General features: G+C 39.3%; 1 protein-coding gene across 2 annotated transcripts; it reads left to right on the top strand.

Moving 5' to 3' along the window:
* The first annotated feature begins 205 nt into the window (after window positions 1-205).
* LOC111320930 (histone-lysine N-methyltransferase NSD2) lies at window positions 206-18,244 on the top strand. Of its 2 annotated transcripts, XM_022923677.2 has the most exons (9): window positions 206-632; window positions 4,996-6,853; window positions 8,293-8,501; window positions 9,014-9,126; window positions 9,569-9,821; window positions 10,534-10,836; window positions 11,626-11,772; window positions 14,498-14,705; window positions 16,064-16,348. In XM_022923677.2, exons 1-8 carry the CDS (start codon window positions 338-340, stop codon window positions 14,698-14,700), a joined length of 3,381 nt encoding a protein of 1,126 aa, XP_022779412.1. In that variant the 5' UTR covers window positions 206-337; the 3' UTR covers window positions 14,701-14,705; window positions 16,064-16,348. The 2 variants fall into 2 exon arrangements, with proteins under 2 accessions (XP_022779412.1, XP_022779411.2); XM_022923676.2 differs by lacking the exon at window positions 14,498-14,705 and having other exon boundaries at window positions 209-632; window positions 16,064-18,244.
* The last annotated feature ends 90 nt before the right edge of the window (window positions 18,245-18,334 follow it).

Raw genomic sequence — 18,334 nt, forward strand, 5'->3', positions numbered from 1 at the left:
GATTTACATACTTTTACCAATATCTTGTGATGTTTCCAGCAATATCCTTCGTATTTTGTCAAGTATTTTCTCAGTGCATCACTAGTAAGATTTGTTTCATAAATGTAAAGAAACCCGACAAATCTTCGGAAACTCCCGCTTCCACTCGCAGATCTACAAACTGTCGATAAGTGTTCGGCGACCGCCAATTTTGAGCCATGTGTGTCGCGGGAACCAATCAGAGGTGTGGAACCGTTGTTCCATCAAGCAACGCTTCGTAGAGTCGCTGCACGCCGCTAAAGATTCACTGTTTTAACTTAATTTTACCGCGTGGATTTCAACTCTGTCGTCTTCTTGGATGGCAGCAGTGGAAACCAGAGATGACAGTGGCTCTTCTGAACCTTCAGAAAGCCCTGCATCGAAGGAAAGCAAAGCTTCATCGAGCCCTACTCAAAGTGCTTCTTGGTTAGTCGGCGATGTCGTTTGGTCTAAAATCCCAGGACATCCATGGTGGCCTTCAATGGTTTCTTACGACCCAAACACAGCAGTTTCATTCAAGTACAAAGGAAGAGCAAGATATTACCATGTGCAATTCTTCGGCCAGGATCCTGTGCGTGGATGGGTCTCTGAACGATCTATTTTGAAATTTGAAGGTACGAAGGTTAAGTGATAGCTGTACTAAGAATTGGACTGGTTCACTTTTACGATAAATCTTGCCTTAACCTCGCAAGTTTTATCGATAATTGTGAGATTAACCTTAACACACTCCTGCTACGTGCCGTAATTAAACACCTTTTTTTTTTTTTCACTTGGCCGCCTAAAACAGGGGAGGTAAATAATCTGCGTGCGAATTTTGCCATCAAATCTTACTCCGCCATGTTTGCCAACATTTTATTCAAAACAAGGCAATTCACTCGCCAATAATTGAAACAAATTGTTAAGATTCGTCGCGAATTGCGACTTGTGTTAACTAGATTTAATCAGGGACTTGTGTCCGAGTCAAATCTGAACTTTCTCTAACGTTGTTTTCGTATGATACCTCTCCCTTGTATATAGTCTGCTGGGTACACTTGAGCTCACAACCTGTTTTGGCGCTCGGCCATCGTAGATTACGCTAGGCCGCCAAGCGCATGATCAATAATAATACGACAGCTGGTTTGAGAAGAAAACTGTGAATTTTACCAGGATACAATCGTTGTCAGTGTTATGTTATTTTCATTCTCAATTTGTTCATCTACTCCATGTGCGGAATTCTTTTGCTTTCTTACAAAGACGTCACATTTTGCATAAAACATAAAACTTTGAAGATAGATAAGTAATCATTATTCGTTCCCAGAAAGGGAGCCTTTCATCTTTTCATGTCATGAAAATCTGCAAAGAGATCAGCTGGTTGAGATACCTCATATTTGTTCCAATTATGAGTTACTGTCACTACGTTAACATTTTATTGCAAATCTGTAGATCAGCAACTGGTTCCTTTGATTTTCCCTTAATAGTTTTTTGATGATTCTCAGTTAATTCGTGAAGCAAAGGATATTTTTAACTTGGTTTGCCTTTCAGGTGTTTTAGCTGCCTTGTGATTTCCAGAGAGTTTTAGTTATTATTCAAAAAATAAATGACCTTTTGCTGTCCAAATGTCAATATTTGACACAAAACCTTTGGCAGTTGCATATGAAATTAATGGTTTTCACAAGACATATCCAGGTTAGCCTCCACTCCTCTCAAAAATCTCTGGATGTTTATTAATTATTGATTTGGTACTGGTAATTTAAGTTGCAGATAAAAAACAAAAGTTAATAAGTACATTACTTGTTGTGTTTGTAGTGAAAGGATATATTTTTCAAATTCAATCTTTCAATTTGCATTAGGTCACTTCAAAGAACTCACCTTTTATCTCCTTAATTTATGCAACAACCGCCAAGTCTGTGTTTTTGTTTTTTGACATGTAAGTTAATTAAAACCAAAATAGGCAAAAGTTTGTCTCCTTCCCTTTTTTTTTTTAAGAATCTTCTGCATGATTTGTGCTGAAATAAACTCACGGTTTGTGAAGGAAGAACCACTTTATCTTGGCAATGAAAAATATTGATCTCTAGTCAAGTAATATGTTGTTTTCAGATAGAAATCTTGATTTGATTCAAATTGTATTTCTTTATCAAAGAGTTACATTTAAAAGAGCAGTTGACAAGATCTGTTTAGTTTGACATTTATAGTTCATGAAAGATAAACTTCTGTCTGACTCTTTTTGTCAAATTTCAATTGACTTCTTCCATGGACTCCCTGCCTTATGAAGAATGTACTCACTGATTTTTAAATTCAAATTGTCATTGTTGTACGGTTGTGTGTTTATAAGCATTAACAAGTGGCTAATGTTTAACCATAGCAGTGTTGTTACTTCAAACTCTTTCAGGATCTCAGTATGATAGAGTGAAAGGGATAGTCTGTTTTCAGTTCTGATTTTTGTGTTAATTGTTCTTTGTAAAAAGTTATAAAGGAAGCTCTTTTTAATCCTTTACACCCAAATATCAATGTGCAAATTCTCCATATTGTTTTCTATACAATTCCCGAGGTGCTGACAAGGAGAATTTGTTTAAATATCAAGAGCTTATTTAGTAGTTGATCATTTCTTTTATTTTCATGACCTTAATGTCTTCTCTAGGGGTGATATCTTTGGGAGAAATAAGTTGAATGGGTTAGCAATGACCAAAAACAAGATATTGGGACCTAAAACACAGTGCTGTGTTACTCAATAGTTGCAAATGATTGCTGCATTGATGTCAGTAATTTAAGAAATATGTTTTTGAAATTATTTCATTGAGGAATGCTTAAAATTTGATGAATGATGCTGGGTTCTCAATATGTTTTGATGTAGACTGCTGAAACATAAAAGTAGGCGGCGGGAGAAGCAAGTACCACAGGCATGAGCCTCTAAGGGGGTCTGGCAGCATGCCTCCTCCCCTCCCCCCCCCCCTCTGAAAAACTTCAAAATTTAGAAGGTTAGATTTGCCATTTTGAGCCTTTTGGCAAGCAAATTTGGTTTTAAGAAATAAATTTTTTATTAGAGACAACCATAACTTTTACTGAACATCTTTCTTTTCTTGGAATTCTAATAATGGGACCAGACTACACCCCAAAAAGGGCAGTAGTTTTCTCACCTTCATCTACCTGGCTTTCCGTTTTTCGTGATTTACAGATATGTCGATTAATTCCAGGCTGGCTTGAAGTGGGTTTTCTTTTACTCATAGGTACTCTATAATTAATTACATATTAAGAATTCATGCCTTTTTCTAACACGCCGAACACCACACCGCACTTGTTGACAACAAACACCAGTCGGCGGAATTTCGCAGAAGGGAGGTGTGCATTGGCATTGCTTAATACGTTTTGCTGCTGAAAAGAGCTTCAAAGTATTACTCGTTGGATTCATGCAATTTTTAACTTTGAAATCTACGTGTAGATACAAAATAAGGAGGGAAGCTTATCACCAAAAAGTAGGCGGCTCTGAATTTAAAGTACCGTATTTATTCGCCTATAAGCCGATCTCGGCTATAAGCCGAGACCCTAAACTTCTTCATGTCAGCAGCTGTTGCATTGAAATAAAAAATAAACACAAAACATTCGGCTATAAGCCGAGACCTAATAATTGCAAAGTACTCCACGCGTGTCGTTAACTGAGATGAATTAACATAAACCGAAAACAAAAGGAGCTTCCCTCTCGGGAAACATGTAACCAAAAAGTAGGTTATTTACTCAGTTGTTATTGGTCGTTTAATTGAAAGTAACAACAAATCACAGATAAGTTGAATTTAATGTGTAAATAAATAGAATCATGCGTGACATAACAAAACATTCACCTGAGTTCAGAATCCTGTCTCAAACAATCGCTCTCTTTCAAAGTTATCGTAATCGATCATCATGCCGAAAGTTCGTCGTTCTTCATACAACTTAGCGTTCAAACTAAAAGTCGTTGCTGAAGCAGAGGCCGTCGAGAACAACTCCGACATCGCTAGAGATTACGGAATCAGTGAGTCGATGGTGCGTCGCTGGCGAAAAGATCCAGCGAACCTGTTTTATGGTGAGCTTAAAATGTCAGCAAAGCGAAAGACGATGGGCTGCTTTTCGCCAAAGTATCCTGAATTGGATCAAACCCTACTGGACTGGTTTTCAGAGCAGAGGAGTCAAGGTAAGTCTTTCGCTTCTTTAAAACAATGAAAAGCTTCGATCAGCTGATATCTGTCAGATCGTGTTGCAATGTTTACACAAACCGTGGGAATGACCGCTTCTGATTGGCCAGTTTTTCATGTCGTGAAAACCAGTCAAACAATTGATCTCTGTTATCTTTTACAGGAATTGCTGTAAGCGGATTAATTCTACGGCTAAAAGCGAAGGAGTTGAGCAGTGATCCGGACTTCAGAGCCTCACTGGGTTGCTACCAGAGATGGAAAAAGAGCCATTCCATCAGCCTTCGCACTAGGACAACCCTTGCCCAGCGACTCCCACAAGATCTGGAAGAAAAGATCATCCAGTTCCATCGGTTCGTGATCGCACTTCGGCAGCGGTATGGCCATTCGCTCTCCAGGCTGTTCAAATATATGGATGAAACTCCTATGCGATTCGAGCTTCCGTCGAGCAGAACCAACAATGATTTACATGTACCTACCTTTCGTGAACTCGGAAATTTGTGTTTGTTGATAATCGCTCGGCTTACAGTCGAATAAACATTGAATTTCGAATCTTGTTAAGCACCCGTAAATATTTTTTGGCGAAAATACTCGGCTATAAGCCGAACCCCCTTCCTTGGCGAGAATTTACCTGTTCTCAGTTTAATTTGTTGGAAAAATCGCTCGGCTTATAGGCGAATAAATACGGTAGCTGGTTTTTTAGCCAGCTGCCGGCACTTAATGGGAACCCTGATGATGTGGTGTTTGTTTGAGTTTTTTTCGGTAAATGTTGCTGAATGAACACGACTCATGTTATGTGCAGTTTTATTTATTCAATTTATTTTTGTTTCTTGCTTAGGTCGTCAACATTTTGAGAGTTCCCTCCATGGAAAGCAACTCAAAATTGCACAGAAGCGAGTGGCACAGTGGGAAACAGCAGTTAAAGTGGCAGAAAAAGCAAAGCCAATGAACAGACATGAGCGGCAACTGTGTTACACTTTTAAGTATTATGACAAAAACGAGGGGAAACGACTAGACCCCCTGAAAATGAAAAAGTTGAATGGTTTTGCATCATTGCCAGAGCAAGTGAATGGCTTGATTGATGAACATGCTGATGAAACATCTGATCTCAGACATGCAGAGGGAGCAGATGCAGACAGCCTGCTCATGAATGGAGTGTTACATTGTGCAAATGGGCCAAACGATGACAAAAAGAAGGTTGGGAAGGGACGAGTCCAACGCAAGAGGAAACTTTCTGCTGTAGCGGCAGCAGCAAAGGCTGCCTCAGGCAATAGTGAAGCACTCAAAAATACGGAGCCACCAAAGAAGAAAAAGAAAAGGATTTCTAAACAAAATAACATTTTAAATTCATCAGATCAATTAGAAGAGAAAACTGACCAAGAAGATTTAATGGTTAAGTTAAGTTTGAATGATAAACTTCATCTAAATGGGTCAGAGTTGCATGAAAAGTGCAATGGACTTGTTGAGACTGCTGGTGCCAGCACTCCTCCAAAAGTTAATGGTGATGCTGCTGCTTTTGGAACAAACTTGGACGTGTCACCTAGCACAGCTCTCAAGTTGAAAATTAGAAAAATTACGCCAAAGCAAAACCAGCCAGAAGGGAAGCGGAAGAGAGGGAGGCCGTGTAAACCACAGTTTGTTATTGTTAGTGAGGAAGAAAAGGACATGTCTAATCACTCAAATGATGTACATGTAGAAAAGGAAAAGGAGGTAGATGGTGTGACAGAGTTACCTCTGTCACCAAAGATAAATGATAAATCACCCATAAAGAAGAAAAGAGTACGGAAACCTTCTAGCAAGGTTTTAAGTTCTACCGAGGTTGCAGTGTTGCGCGTTAAGGAAAAAATGATGGTAAGAGAGAAGACAAAACTGGAGTCCAAACCTAAAAAGGAGGAAGAAAAGAAGAAGGAAGCTTTTGAGGTGAATGGTGTGGTTGAGAAAGAGGGCAGTGTAGCTGGAAGTGTCACTTCATCGAGTATAGGAGATGATATGGGAAGTGTAAAGAATGCAGGAACATCTAAAAGGGAGAAAGAAGCTGTGTGCATTGTTTGTGAACTACAAGACAATCTGACATTTTGTGAGGGTATTTGTGGAAATGCTTTTCACTTGGATTGTATTGGACTGTCTGTTATACCAAAGGGGAAATTTGTTTGCGACGAATGTGTGACAGGAAACCATTGTTGTTTTGTTTGTAGACAGACTGGAAATGTTAAACAGTGCAGTCAACAATTGTGTACAAAGTACTACCATGAAGATTGTGTTAAAACTTTCAAAAGCACAAAATTTGATGGTGATCGCTTTCACTGCCCACTCCATTTCTGTAGTACATGTGTTAGAAACAAGTCTTCAGTGTCGAGAGGACGACTGATTCGTTGTGTGCGTTGTCCTACAGCATATCACTTGTCTGGCTGCCTAGTAGCAGGCTGTATTCAAATTAGTTCTCATCTCATGGCATGTTCAAAACATTTCTTACGTGAGAAAAACAAAGCACATCACACTCATGTTAATGTGAACTGGTGTTTTGTGTGCTCCATTGGAGGTACTTTGATTTGTTGTGAGAGTTGCCCTGCTGCATTTCATCCCGAATGCATCAGTTACGAGGGCATTCCTGAAGGACATTTCTTTTGCAAAGATTGCACTGAAGGCAAGGAGTTGCTTTATGGTGAGATTGTGTGGGTCAAACTAGGCATGTACAGGTAAGATTAACTCAATTCCAGCTCCATGCATACATACATACATACATAAACTTTATTTATCCTCGGATTTTAGATTAGCTTATAAGCTAGTATCTCCAATCCTAATTACTACTTTAAAATTACAGCAAGAACAGGTTAAAAGATAAAAATAATTCATAATATAATAATATAACAATCGTAATCCTAAGTATATCCAGTGTAAAATTCTGGCACATAATGCAAGAAGGGTGATAATGGCAATTAGAGACTACAGAAGTTTGCTCTAGACTCTTTCACTCCTAAGATCTCAGTTATTCTGTTTGTTCTCTGGGTTCAATTAGATGGGGAAGATTTTGATTCAAACAAACTTCTGAATTTAGGGGGTTGTACAGTAAATACGGCATGCTAAATTGACCAATATAGCACACATTCTGGTAGTAACTAAGAGACAACATATTTTACAACAGTTTTCATATCTGATAGGTCAAGGAGTGTCGTTGAAGTGGAACTGATCATTCAAGGGTGGTAATTTACCCTTACACTGTAACATCGGTACACATATTCTCCATACTGTTCTGTATTGAGCTAACCGCCTTCCGGTTAGCTCAATGGATAGAGCGCTGGACTGTTGTGCGGGAGGTGGAGGGTTCGAGCCCTGGCCGGACCAACACTCAGGGTCTTAAAATAATTGAGAAGAATATGCTACCTTTCTATAACATCAAAAAATGGTTATACATTCTAGTCTTCTTGGATAGGGACGAATAAATGGAGGTCCCATCTCCTGCAGGGTTAGGGGTAGGAGATGTTAATTTCCCACACTTGAGATTACTGTGTGATGGATGTCCTCCCCTGGGGTGGGATGGGTGGGTAACAGGACCCCTGTTGATACCAGTGTTTACTACACTGAAGGGGCTCTCCTGTATAAATAAAGATATCTACTCTACTCTTTACATTTTCTAAGGAGCTGAGTACAAGAATTTGTGTAACAATCAAGAGGTTATTTAGTTGGTGATCATTTCCTTTATTCTCCTGACCTTAATTAAAAAATTAAAAGTCTTTTTATAGGATTACACAATTACTGGTGAACCAGTAGTTTCCATTGTGGTCCTTGCAAACAAATGAAACAAATGGTCTAAATTGAACATAACATCATTAAGAACCCCAACCAGCTGGAGGCAAACCAGTTGGCTATTTACAAGCGTTGCCAAGGATCTGAACACGGGGTTACCGTGAAACAAATCTAGTGGTCAGGGTGGGACTCGAACCCAGGAGCAGCGGATTACGAGTCCGACACTCTAACCGCTCGGCTACACTGCCTCCTTTTGTGGTTCAGGGGTGATATTGTAAGGAGAAATTAGATGCTAATCACTTTTAGGGGTCAGAAGGTTAGTAGTGTAGGATTTGTTTGGAGTATTTGCAAGGTTAAAAATTTTTTTTTTTCTCTTTTCCTTTTATTTCAGGTGGTGGCCAGCGCAGATTTGCAACCCACGCGATGTACCCACAAACATCCAGAACATGCGGCATCAGCCAGGCGAATTTCCTGTCATGTTTCTGGGTTCACGGGACTACTATTGGATTCACAGAGGGCGTGTGTTTAGCTATCAGGAAGGTGACAAGGGCTCCACAGACTCTGGAAACAGCAAACACTTGGCTAAGATTTTCAAAAAAGGTTAGCAAAAGTTTTCTTCAGTTGTGTACAAGTTCAAAACAAATGCAGGGCTCAAAACATCAGCTGGTCAACAGAAAATGTCCAGTTAAGTAAAGGTTTTTTTTTACAATCAACTCCCTGGATGGCCGCACATTTAGTCCAGCTTTCTACCCATGTCAAGAAGAATTTCATTCCAAGCTAAGTTCAGGTTTTTAAACACAGCTGTATCACTTTTCCTGCATGGGGTATGAAGCTACTTTTGCAATGAGAGCACAGTGAATATTCTTGTTTTCAAGGAGGGGGGGTAGATTTATTGACTTAACAACTTGGCTGGTACCAGCCCAGAAATTATTTCAAGCCTTGAAACAACAGGGTTTGTGATGTAATGAAAAACTAAGGAGCTCATAGAATGCGTATAGGTCATGGAATGTGGTGCAAAATGACTGATTACAGTTTTTTTTTTCTTTTTTTTGGGGGGGGGGAGAGAAAAAACAACATCACTAGAACTTCGTTCATATTTTCTCCTGTTTTAGCCCTTGTTGAAGCAAAGGATAAATATGCTGAATGGAGGACAGCTCAAGAAAATAAAGCTGAACAGGATCTCCAAAAGATGTCCAAGAAACCAGCACCATATAAACACATAAAGGTTGTTGTTAGTGCAAATAGCCAGTTAGAATGAATTGCAATGAACAAATGATTACTGGGAAATTTTCCTCCTTGAACCATTCCCTGCAGTTGCCATTGCAGAGGTATGCAACCTTGGGAGGTAAAACAAATACCAGGAAATGTGTTGTACAGGGCTTTAAGGAGAAAGAAAGCATTTTTTTGTGGCATTCAATTGCATTCTTTTGCTTACATTCATACGTTCAACACACGTACGTCAACAGACAACAAATTTCTCATCCATTCTACCACCATTGCACATACCATCTTCTTATGACGTAAAGACAACAACACATTTGTACATTCTCAAAGGCTTAGAGATTTGCTACAACAGTGGGAAATAAGACTGTCCCATTTTCTTTGTTTGTTACCTTTGTTTGTAAACATGTTTTTTTTTTTCCCTTTTTTTTTTTGTCTCCCTGAAGGTAAATAAGTGTACCACAGCTGTGCGAATAGTTATTGACCCATCAGAGCTACCAATGTGTGACTGCTCAGATAGTGAAAATTCTTGTGGCCCCGAATCAAACTGTCTAAATCGCATGCTTCAGTTTGAATGCAACCCAACAAGATGCCCTGGAAAGGAAAAGTGTCAAAACCAACAATTTCAGAAGAGGGAATACGTGGATTGTGAACCTTTGAGAACATTACACTGTGGATGGGGGCTGCGCTGTAAGGAAGGTTAGAGATTCAGTAAACAATTATTACCTAGATGAAACATAATTCTACCTTCTGACACTTTTTTCACATCAGCAGACACTCATCAAGGTCAGTTGACCAGACTTCGTGTTGGTTTATTTAGTCACATTGTGTGAAGGCAAAAAAACAAACAAACAAACAAACAAAGGATTCTGCCCAGAGAGCACCATTGCTTTATTTAGTCTTTGAGTTTTTCCTGCTTTTATAACCAGTCACCTCTACTACCTATGCTGGAAAGATATTGTTTAGTGAGTGTTGACCTGGAAGCTAGCCGAGATTGCATTTAAGTTCCTCTGCAATGCTGTAATTAGGCAAAACTAAGGCAATGGGGACTTGATCAGTGGTGTTTTCCCCCATTTTGTGCTGTTTTTGTGTCAGGGATATCAATAATTGTTTCCCTAAGAGTGTAATAGTGGGGGCTGTGTCTTGAAAAGAGGGTCAAGGGCAAGAACCTGCTTGCAGGTTAAGCTGACAGTGGTAACAGGTTTTGTACATGTAGGTAGTGGTACACCATCAGTGACTGCCTTATATTGAAACCTCTATTACTTCAAGTTCCATTGGCTCATCTTGATGTTCATCCTTTTGTTTTTGATTTTATTATTTTGCCTTTCATTTTACAAAATGCATTTGAAAAAGAGTGTTGTTGAAAGTACTGTAGGTCACTAAATTTAAGCCTTCCTTGATTTTATCCTAGATGTCAAAAAAGGCCAATTCGTCATTGAGTACGTTGGAGAACTCATTGATGAGGCCACGTGTCAAGAACGGGTACGGAAAGGAGAGGACATCACTAACTACTACATGCTGACAATAGACAAAGATTGCATTATTGATGCTGGCCCCATGGGAAATCTGTCACGGTTCATGAATCATAGCTGTGATCCAAACTGTGAAACACAGAAATGGACAGTGAATGGAGAGGTTCGGGTGGGGTTGTTTGCCTCGCGGGATATCAAGGAAGGAGAGGAGCTAACCTTCGACTATCAGCTAGATTGTTTAGGTGGGTCAACCAGTTTAATTAAGTTAGATTTAATCAGGCATTGATATATTAAGTTAGATTTAATCAGGTATTGAACTGCCTCCCAGTTAGCTCAATTGGTTAGAGTGCCAGATTGTGTTATGCGGGAGGTCAAGGGTTTGAGCCCCGGCCGGACCGATACTCATGATCTTAAAATAAGTGAGGAGAATTTGCTACCTTTCTATAATCAAAAAATGGATAGATATTCTAGTCTTCTCGGATAATGGCAAATAAACCGTAGGCCCTGTCTCCTGCAGGGTTAGGGGTAGGAGATGTTAATTTCCCACGCATGAGATTACTGTGTAGTGGATGTCCTCCCCTGGGGTGAGATGGGTGGGAATTGGCCCTGAAAAGCCCCCATGGGGAGTGGTCAACTAACGAATGTATGTTTGTATGTAATTGAAATTTTACGTCTAATGATGTGTGATTGTGCTTTCAAATAACATGTATACTCTTTACACCCTAACATCAGAATGTATATTCTCCATATGGTTCTCTATACATTTCCTGAGGTGCTGACAAGGAGAATTTGTATAAGAATCAAGAGCATCTTTAGGTGGTGATCATTTCTGTTATTCTCAGGACCTTGATGAGTGATACAGGGATTGTATTGTAACGAGAAATTAGATGCTAGTCCATCAAAAAAAACTGTTTTACTTTGCTGTCAGTTATTAATTGAATCCTGTCAAAAGGAGTAAATATAAACAACCATTGCAAAGTAGAGTGGCTTTGCTGTCCTTTAGGATCATTCTGTCTTCATCTTTCATGCAGGAAATGAAAAGAAGAAATGCAATTGTGGTGCAAAGAACTGTAGCAGCTTCCTTGGAGTGAGACCCAAGAACCAGATCCAGGAGGAAAAATCTAAAAAAGTGGACAAGAGGAGAAAGAAGAAGATCAAGAAAACTGTTGTCAAAGAAGGTGTGCTTTCAATTAATAGACGTTGCCTTGTCAGACTGAAGAATTTTTTTCGGTTTTGGCTTTCAGTGCCCTTTTTCAGTTTAATTTGGTACCAGCTAGGAAAACAGGTGTTTTTTTTTTTTTTTCTCTTTTTCTTTTCTTTTCTTTCTCACAAAGTCATGGCTGACAGGTAAATTTTCTAGATATGCTTTTGTATCAACTCCTGTCCTATCCTTCAACTAAGAATTTCTGAAAAATTTTGAAGGGAGAAAAAGCCAAAAAGATGTCAAACCACAAAAGAAGACTCTGTTTGCTTATTTTTATAGATTTTACACAGAATTTTACCTGTTCACCCAACCTTGGACTCAGTTGTTTTTGGCTCATGTCCAGACATTGGCCATTGTAGATATGTTGCTTAAGAATTTTGGCTGCTTCTTCAAAGCTCTTCTGTGGAGGAAGGGAAGGAGTGGGTACTGGTTGGTGCAATGTCTCCCCTCCCTCGGCCCTTTATTTTTTATTGCAACCAGCTAAATGGTTCAATTCTTTCCCTTGTTGCACTCTTTGCTGAGCAACTGCACATGTGTAACCCTCTCCTAACCCGACATTAACCTTGGCTTGTTAGCAGTTGACTGTTGTGATGTTAGGGGGGTGGGGTGGGTAGGCAGCCGCCCTGATAGCGATGTCAATCGCTATCTTGGCAATTCATACCCACCCAATGAAGCTTAGAGGAAAAGTAATGGGAATGTTTACACTACAAGAAGTGTGAATTGTCTCCAGTACATTTGCAGAAGGAGTAATTACAGGGTTGCCACGGTCACGGAAAAACAAAAATTTTTCAAGGTCAGGGAAAAGTCAGGGAATTTTGCAAAAAGTCAGGGAAAATCTTAGTTCTGGTGAAAGTCAGTGAAAAGTCAGGTCTGTGAAGTAGTCGATCGAGTGTAGCAAATTGGATAGAAAGCTTAAAAGTGATGGAGAAATTTAAAAGTGGATTTGGCCTGTTTGATAATTAATTTAATTCAAGGTCAGTGAAAAATGTTTTGAGGTCAGTGAAAAGTCAAGGAAATTTGTGGGTTCTAATGAGTGGCAACCCTGAATTATCCATGGCCAAACAAATATACTTTTTTTATCTTTTGTGCTTGTGCATGCATAATACTCGAACCTCGCTGTTTCCTTCCACTTGAGAAACAGGAAATGCCAATGTGTCTATATGTACTTGCTTCAAATATTTATGCTTTCACTTACTGTTCTACTGTTTTAACACATAAACTTTTCTTTAATAAAATTTCATGCATGTAATAAAATAAGTGGTAATAAATAATAATCCAAATTCTAAATGGGCTTTCTATCGTAAAATATTGATAAATTGCCATATGCTTTGAAAATGCTTACATATGACTAATTGTGGAGTAGATGAATATCTCAATTTTTATGAAGAGCCTTTTAAAAGCATGGCTTAATGAAACTAAACTTTGCAATTCTGATACTAAACCTTAAAATTAATTTGAGCTCAAAGCTTTCGAGAAACTTCTTTCAAATGGAAGTGTTATGAGGAACGCATTAGTTTATTTGTTTGATTTTCAGTCAGCTTCCTGCCCTTGGGTTGTGCCAGACTGAGGGTATGAAATGTTATTGATGGCTTAAAAGCTTTAGATTTAAAGTACCAGTTGTGAAAACGATGCTGTTCTGAAAACAAAAACAAGCCGTGGCCTCCCATACAACCACGTTTTACAACATGTATGATGCCTTCTTTCTGCTTTTTTATCATGCGCTCAGATACCTGTAAGTAGGTGCATAACATGTGAAGTCACATTTCAATGAGGGAGTTCCTCCAGCAAATGTTGTCTCCTTTTTTTTTTTGTTTTTTTTTTTGTTTTGTTTTGTTTTGTTTTGTTTTTTTTCATTTTGTCGATTTTTTTCCCAGTAGGAGAGCTGGAAAGATTTTATTGTCTGCAAGATATTTCATGACAGGCCTCCCAGTTCAAAACCTGACTTAACCAGTTTTTGAACAAGGTGAAGTGTCATGGAAAAACTCGTGGAGAGCGGAATTTGCCAGTTGCCTGATATTTTTATGGTATCAGAAAATTGCGATGAATTTTAGAGAGGATTGATTTTCTTTTTGGAAAGGCAGGGCATAGGTGTATAAAAAAAATTGTTTGTCTTTCTTTTCTGCAATATTTAGAATTGTATTTGATTGAAATCCATTTCATCCTTGGTTGCTTATTGGTTGCTGCAATCCAGCCTTGAATTAGTTTGTCATTCTAGTGGAAGAAAGTGATCACTCCAGGGTTTAAATATGGCAGAAAAGGCAACCTGCCTAAGTTAAGCTTGGGAAAGAAAAACGTATTTTAAGATTTTGTAAAATTTCTGGGGATTTTTTTTGGTTTTGAGTTTTGTTGTTTTGCCGAATTTTTTTCTTGAGGAATGTTTGAAGAGAATAATTGAGATTTTTATATCGAGGCCTAGCTGTTGATCTGTTAAACTTTTTTAAGGGAAACTAGAATGGGCTTTTCGATCAAAAATGCTACTCAGAATACAATTCGAGAATGAAAAGTGTTGTCGACAAGTTGTCTCTGCGTAAGCCCCTGTCAAAGAGTTTTCCTTAAGAAGAAAAATGCAGTGTAAACGTGACTCAATCGTGTCGGTGGAGACGCGAATGTGCTGACTTGCAGCCATCTGAGCGCCTGCTACGTGGGCTAGCTCCTTATAAAAAATTCTTCTGAAGCAAACATGTTCTGTTGGGCTTCAGATACTCCAGTGTGCACTGAACCACGCAAGCGACCCCCTCCTCTGCCAGCTGTCCATCCTGAAGCCTCTATTGAGCATGGCACAAGTTGTAACGCAACTGACCAAGCGTCTCTAAAGCTCACGGGCACTTCTCCTCTGAATAGCGCCCTGCCTTGGACATATAGCCCACTTCAACCCGGACTGACATTAAACAATAGTGCATAGACAAGGTGTGCGTAAACTTGATCCTTAAAATTAAAGGTTATTTAAGTTAACTGAGTTAGAGGAGTCATTAGAGTGTGTGTTAAACTTTAAACCGACAAACAGTTTACTGTCAGAACGCCTCTCGATTGAGTGTTGGGAAACGAAATCCAAAGTAAACACAGCGGCGAATCGGAAGAAAGGCAAATGTAATAACGAGCCAATTAGAGCTCAAAGTAAAACCAAACTGCCTAAAGGTCGGGAAAACGCAGGCGAGCAAGTAGTGACTGCTGGTCTAAAGCGCGGGAAAACGCGAACAACCAATTCGTGACTGCTGGCCTGAGGCGCAGGAAAACGCGGACGACCATGTCGTGACTGGCATTAGCTTTGCATCTGATCTGTTGGGAGAGTGGTGCGAGTGTTCTGAACCAATCGCAGAGTGGAGTAAAGGAAAGCCTATTCAAATTGGATTACTTTCGACACTCAATTGAAAATTGCACTATTGATACGATACGGAGTAACTAAGGGAGATGTTTATCGTTCTGTCGCGCGCGTGAAAGAAAGAAGAAATCTCAGTCCCTCACGAAAGATTTCAACCTCAGACTCTAGCTATTAGCGCCCCTTTTCTCTAAATCCCAAGGTCTGAGGTTTGAGTCCACGATTGAGAGTGGAATTTCTTCATTCTATGCTCGTGATAAAACGGATGTCAACATCATTCGGGGCATATTTAGTGATGGGAACTTTGAATTTACGGTAGATGTAAATAATTTACAGTGAAAACATTGTTAAAATGCGTATAATGCCTCGCATAAAATGAGAACTTAATCTTAGGAAACAAGAGGAGAATTAATTACCGGCAAATCTTAGTGTTTCTTCCCTTGTATGTGCACTGGCCAACCTTGGTGCAATTTGTTATAACCTACTTTATGTTTCAGTCAATTGGACCCTTAACTTGCGACACGCAGCGATTTTGTGCACTAAAAACAACATAAAAAATGTATAGTTTGGTAAACCTTCGTAGCAGAATTGCAGAAACAATTGGCTTGTTTTGATTCACGATCGCAAAACCAAAGCGAATTTTGATCGACTATTGTAAATCCTGAATCAAAGCTATCGCAATGATCAATCAAAGCAGAGGCAGCTATGACAAGTAAAAACAAGCAAACTGCTTGAAGCGCGGGAAAACGTGTCGCGCTTGGTTTTATTTGGCATCTGATTGGTTAAAAAGTTGGCCTGAATTCATGGACTAATCACAGAGCATATTTAAAAAAAAACCACTGCAGTTCCTAATTAATTTCGACACCTAATTGAAAATTGCTCTAACAAACGCACGCAACATGGAACCCAAAGTGCTTTTGTACTTAACAAGTTTTCATTCCAATTTCAGTTCATGAAGACGACTGCTACATCTGCGGTGATGGCGGAGAACTTCTCCTGTGCGACAAGTCCGGCTGTTCCAAGTGCTACCACAGAGATTGCCTCGGTGGGGCTGTGACAAGCCGTGGAAAGTGGATATGTCCGTGGCACTTCTGTGATGACTGCGGTAAATGGGCCAACGTCCTGTGCTCCGAATGCCCGAACTCTTACTGTAGAGCGCATGCGTCTGGTCAAATCACAGAAGTAAGTAATGGTGTTCACGTCTGCTATGACCATATTGTGACGCGCACAAAGACAATACAAGAAAAGACATCGGAAACTGAAGACGAAAGTGCCAAACAAGAACCAGAATTCAGTGCGGGAATCGAGTAGAGACAAGTTGTAGATTATGTAGAATTTTTAGACCCTATTTTAGCTCCAGATCAATTTTAGGTTGTTAGATTGCATCTAGTAGTAGTTAAACGCTATCGAATCATACTTTGTACTAGAAATTAAGCTATGCGTAGAGGAATTCGCAACTGATAATGTGAATTGTTCTCCAGACCCAATCAACTGTTAGTGTATCATAAGTTATTTTTCGTAGATGATCAACTCTTAATTTCACAAACGCGTTTCGCTTCGGACTTGCGTGTCGAAAAACGAGGGGCAATGCCGAGTTTTGAGGAAGGAGGGAGAAAAATTTAACAGTTGACCACCATACCGTTTTGGTGACTGTTGAAAACAACATGCATTTTCCCGACGATTTAATTTGACATGGATATGTTCTGTATATGTTCTTGTATGCTCCACTTTTTTTTTATGAATGAATACAATTAGCGATTTGAATAATATGTTTAAAGCCGCTAAAAAGTGTCAATGCTGCTTTATTGAAAATTTCAGATCAGTTCCATTCTGGGATTGAGAAAAAATCATACTTTAATTTCTTGGTTTTGTAACCAACCAAAACTGTATCTTCTGTGGTGTAAACGGAGGCTTTCAATACACACAAGATTGATGCAATTGGCAGCAATTTTTTAGATCTGTATTCCTTTTGTAGTTTGTCAGTATTCCTGATTCTGATTATGGGCAATTTATCCAAGTTTACAATTGTTTTGATTTTCATGGATTTTCATACAAAGAAAGCATTGTTTGTATGACGGAATTACAATTTTGGGGTCTTTTGTTGGACTGAAAGTGGACGCCTTGTGTTTACCCGCGAAGTAGTTATGTAGTGTGGAGTCACACTAACAGTTTAACTCAACGCGGGGAGATAGAGCTTTCTTCCCTAATTTTGAACTCATGAACAACGACGAAAAGTGATTAGGGAGGCTGTAGCTATTTCAATTTGGGTTATTGTAAAGTTTTGACAAAGCAGTCGCCATTTCGAACTTTTATATGAGTATTTATTTCAGATTTTAATTTATACTATAGCAGCGTCAAACGTCTTTGCCTCTTTAAGTCGTTTGGATATGACCAGTGCTTACTTTGAACGTGGCACTTCTGTGGACATGGTTATTCCAGTTAACCACTGGACAAGACCTCAGAGCAGTACTTTTTAGTTTTCTTAGCTGAGTGGTACTGAGGTGGTCATTTGTGACCATTACAACAAAATCTTGATCAGTACTTTGCTTTTGGATCCCTGATTTAAAAGCGTTTTGACGAAACGAACATTTTTGTGTCAAGTGCCTGCTTTTCTTTCCTCGAGCTTGTGAAAAGGGATTGGGATTTCCTTGGCAAACAGCTTTTATGGTCCGCGTTCATCTACGGTTTCTTCCCAAAAACGGTGCTAAACTTCATCGTTATGTTACGAAAACATTTGTACAGTTGCACGTTCTTCACGTGGGCACTATCAAAGCAAAGTTGTCTTTAAGTCTGTTCCCGAATCAGACTCTAATTTGTAGCATGTCGCGTGACTTGCAGTTGCTGTCATGCAAGTTTTTGCACTAGAGGCGTAACTCCGTGCCCTGGAAATAATCATGGAGGAATCGAAATTTTTTTTTTTTTCAAACCTAAAATTCTGCGATGATGAAATTGCAAGAAGTGGTTTCACGCGTTGAAAACGCTTCCATTACGCGGTATTATTTTACCCTGTAACATGATCTTGTTTAGTACAGTTATTGCAGTGTCTTTAAGGTTACATTACTTGTCTTAAATAAAATTGAAATAAGTGACTGACAACTTCTGTGGAGGTTGTGCTGGTTACATAAAGTGAGGTGGAGATTTGATGCCGCTTCTCAACTCGAACTATCGGTTCAACATAAAGTTTCATGAGCCTGATACGCTTTTGCAACATGGAGCGCCT

The sequence above is a fragment of the Stylophora pistillata genome, chromosome 1 (genome assembly GCF_964205215.1).
Source record: "Stylophora pistillata chromosome 1, jaStyPist1.2, whole genome shotgun sequence".
Lineage (NCBI taxonomy): Eukaryota > Metazoa > Cnidaria > Anthozoa > Scleractinia > Pocilloporidae > Stylophora > Stylophora pistillata.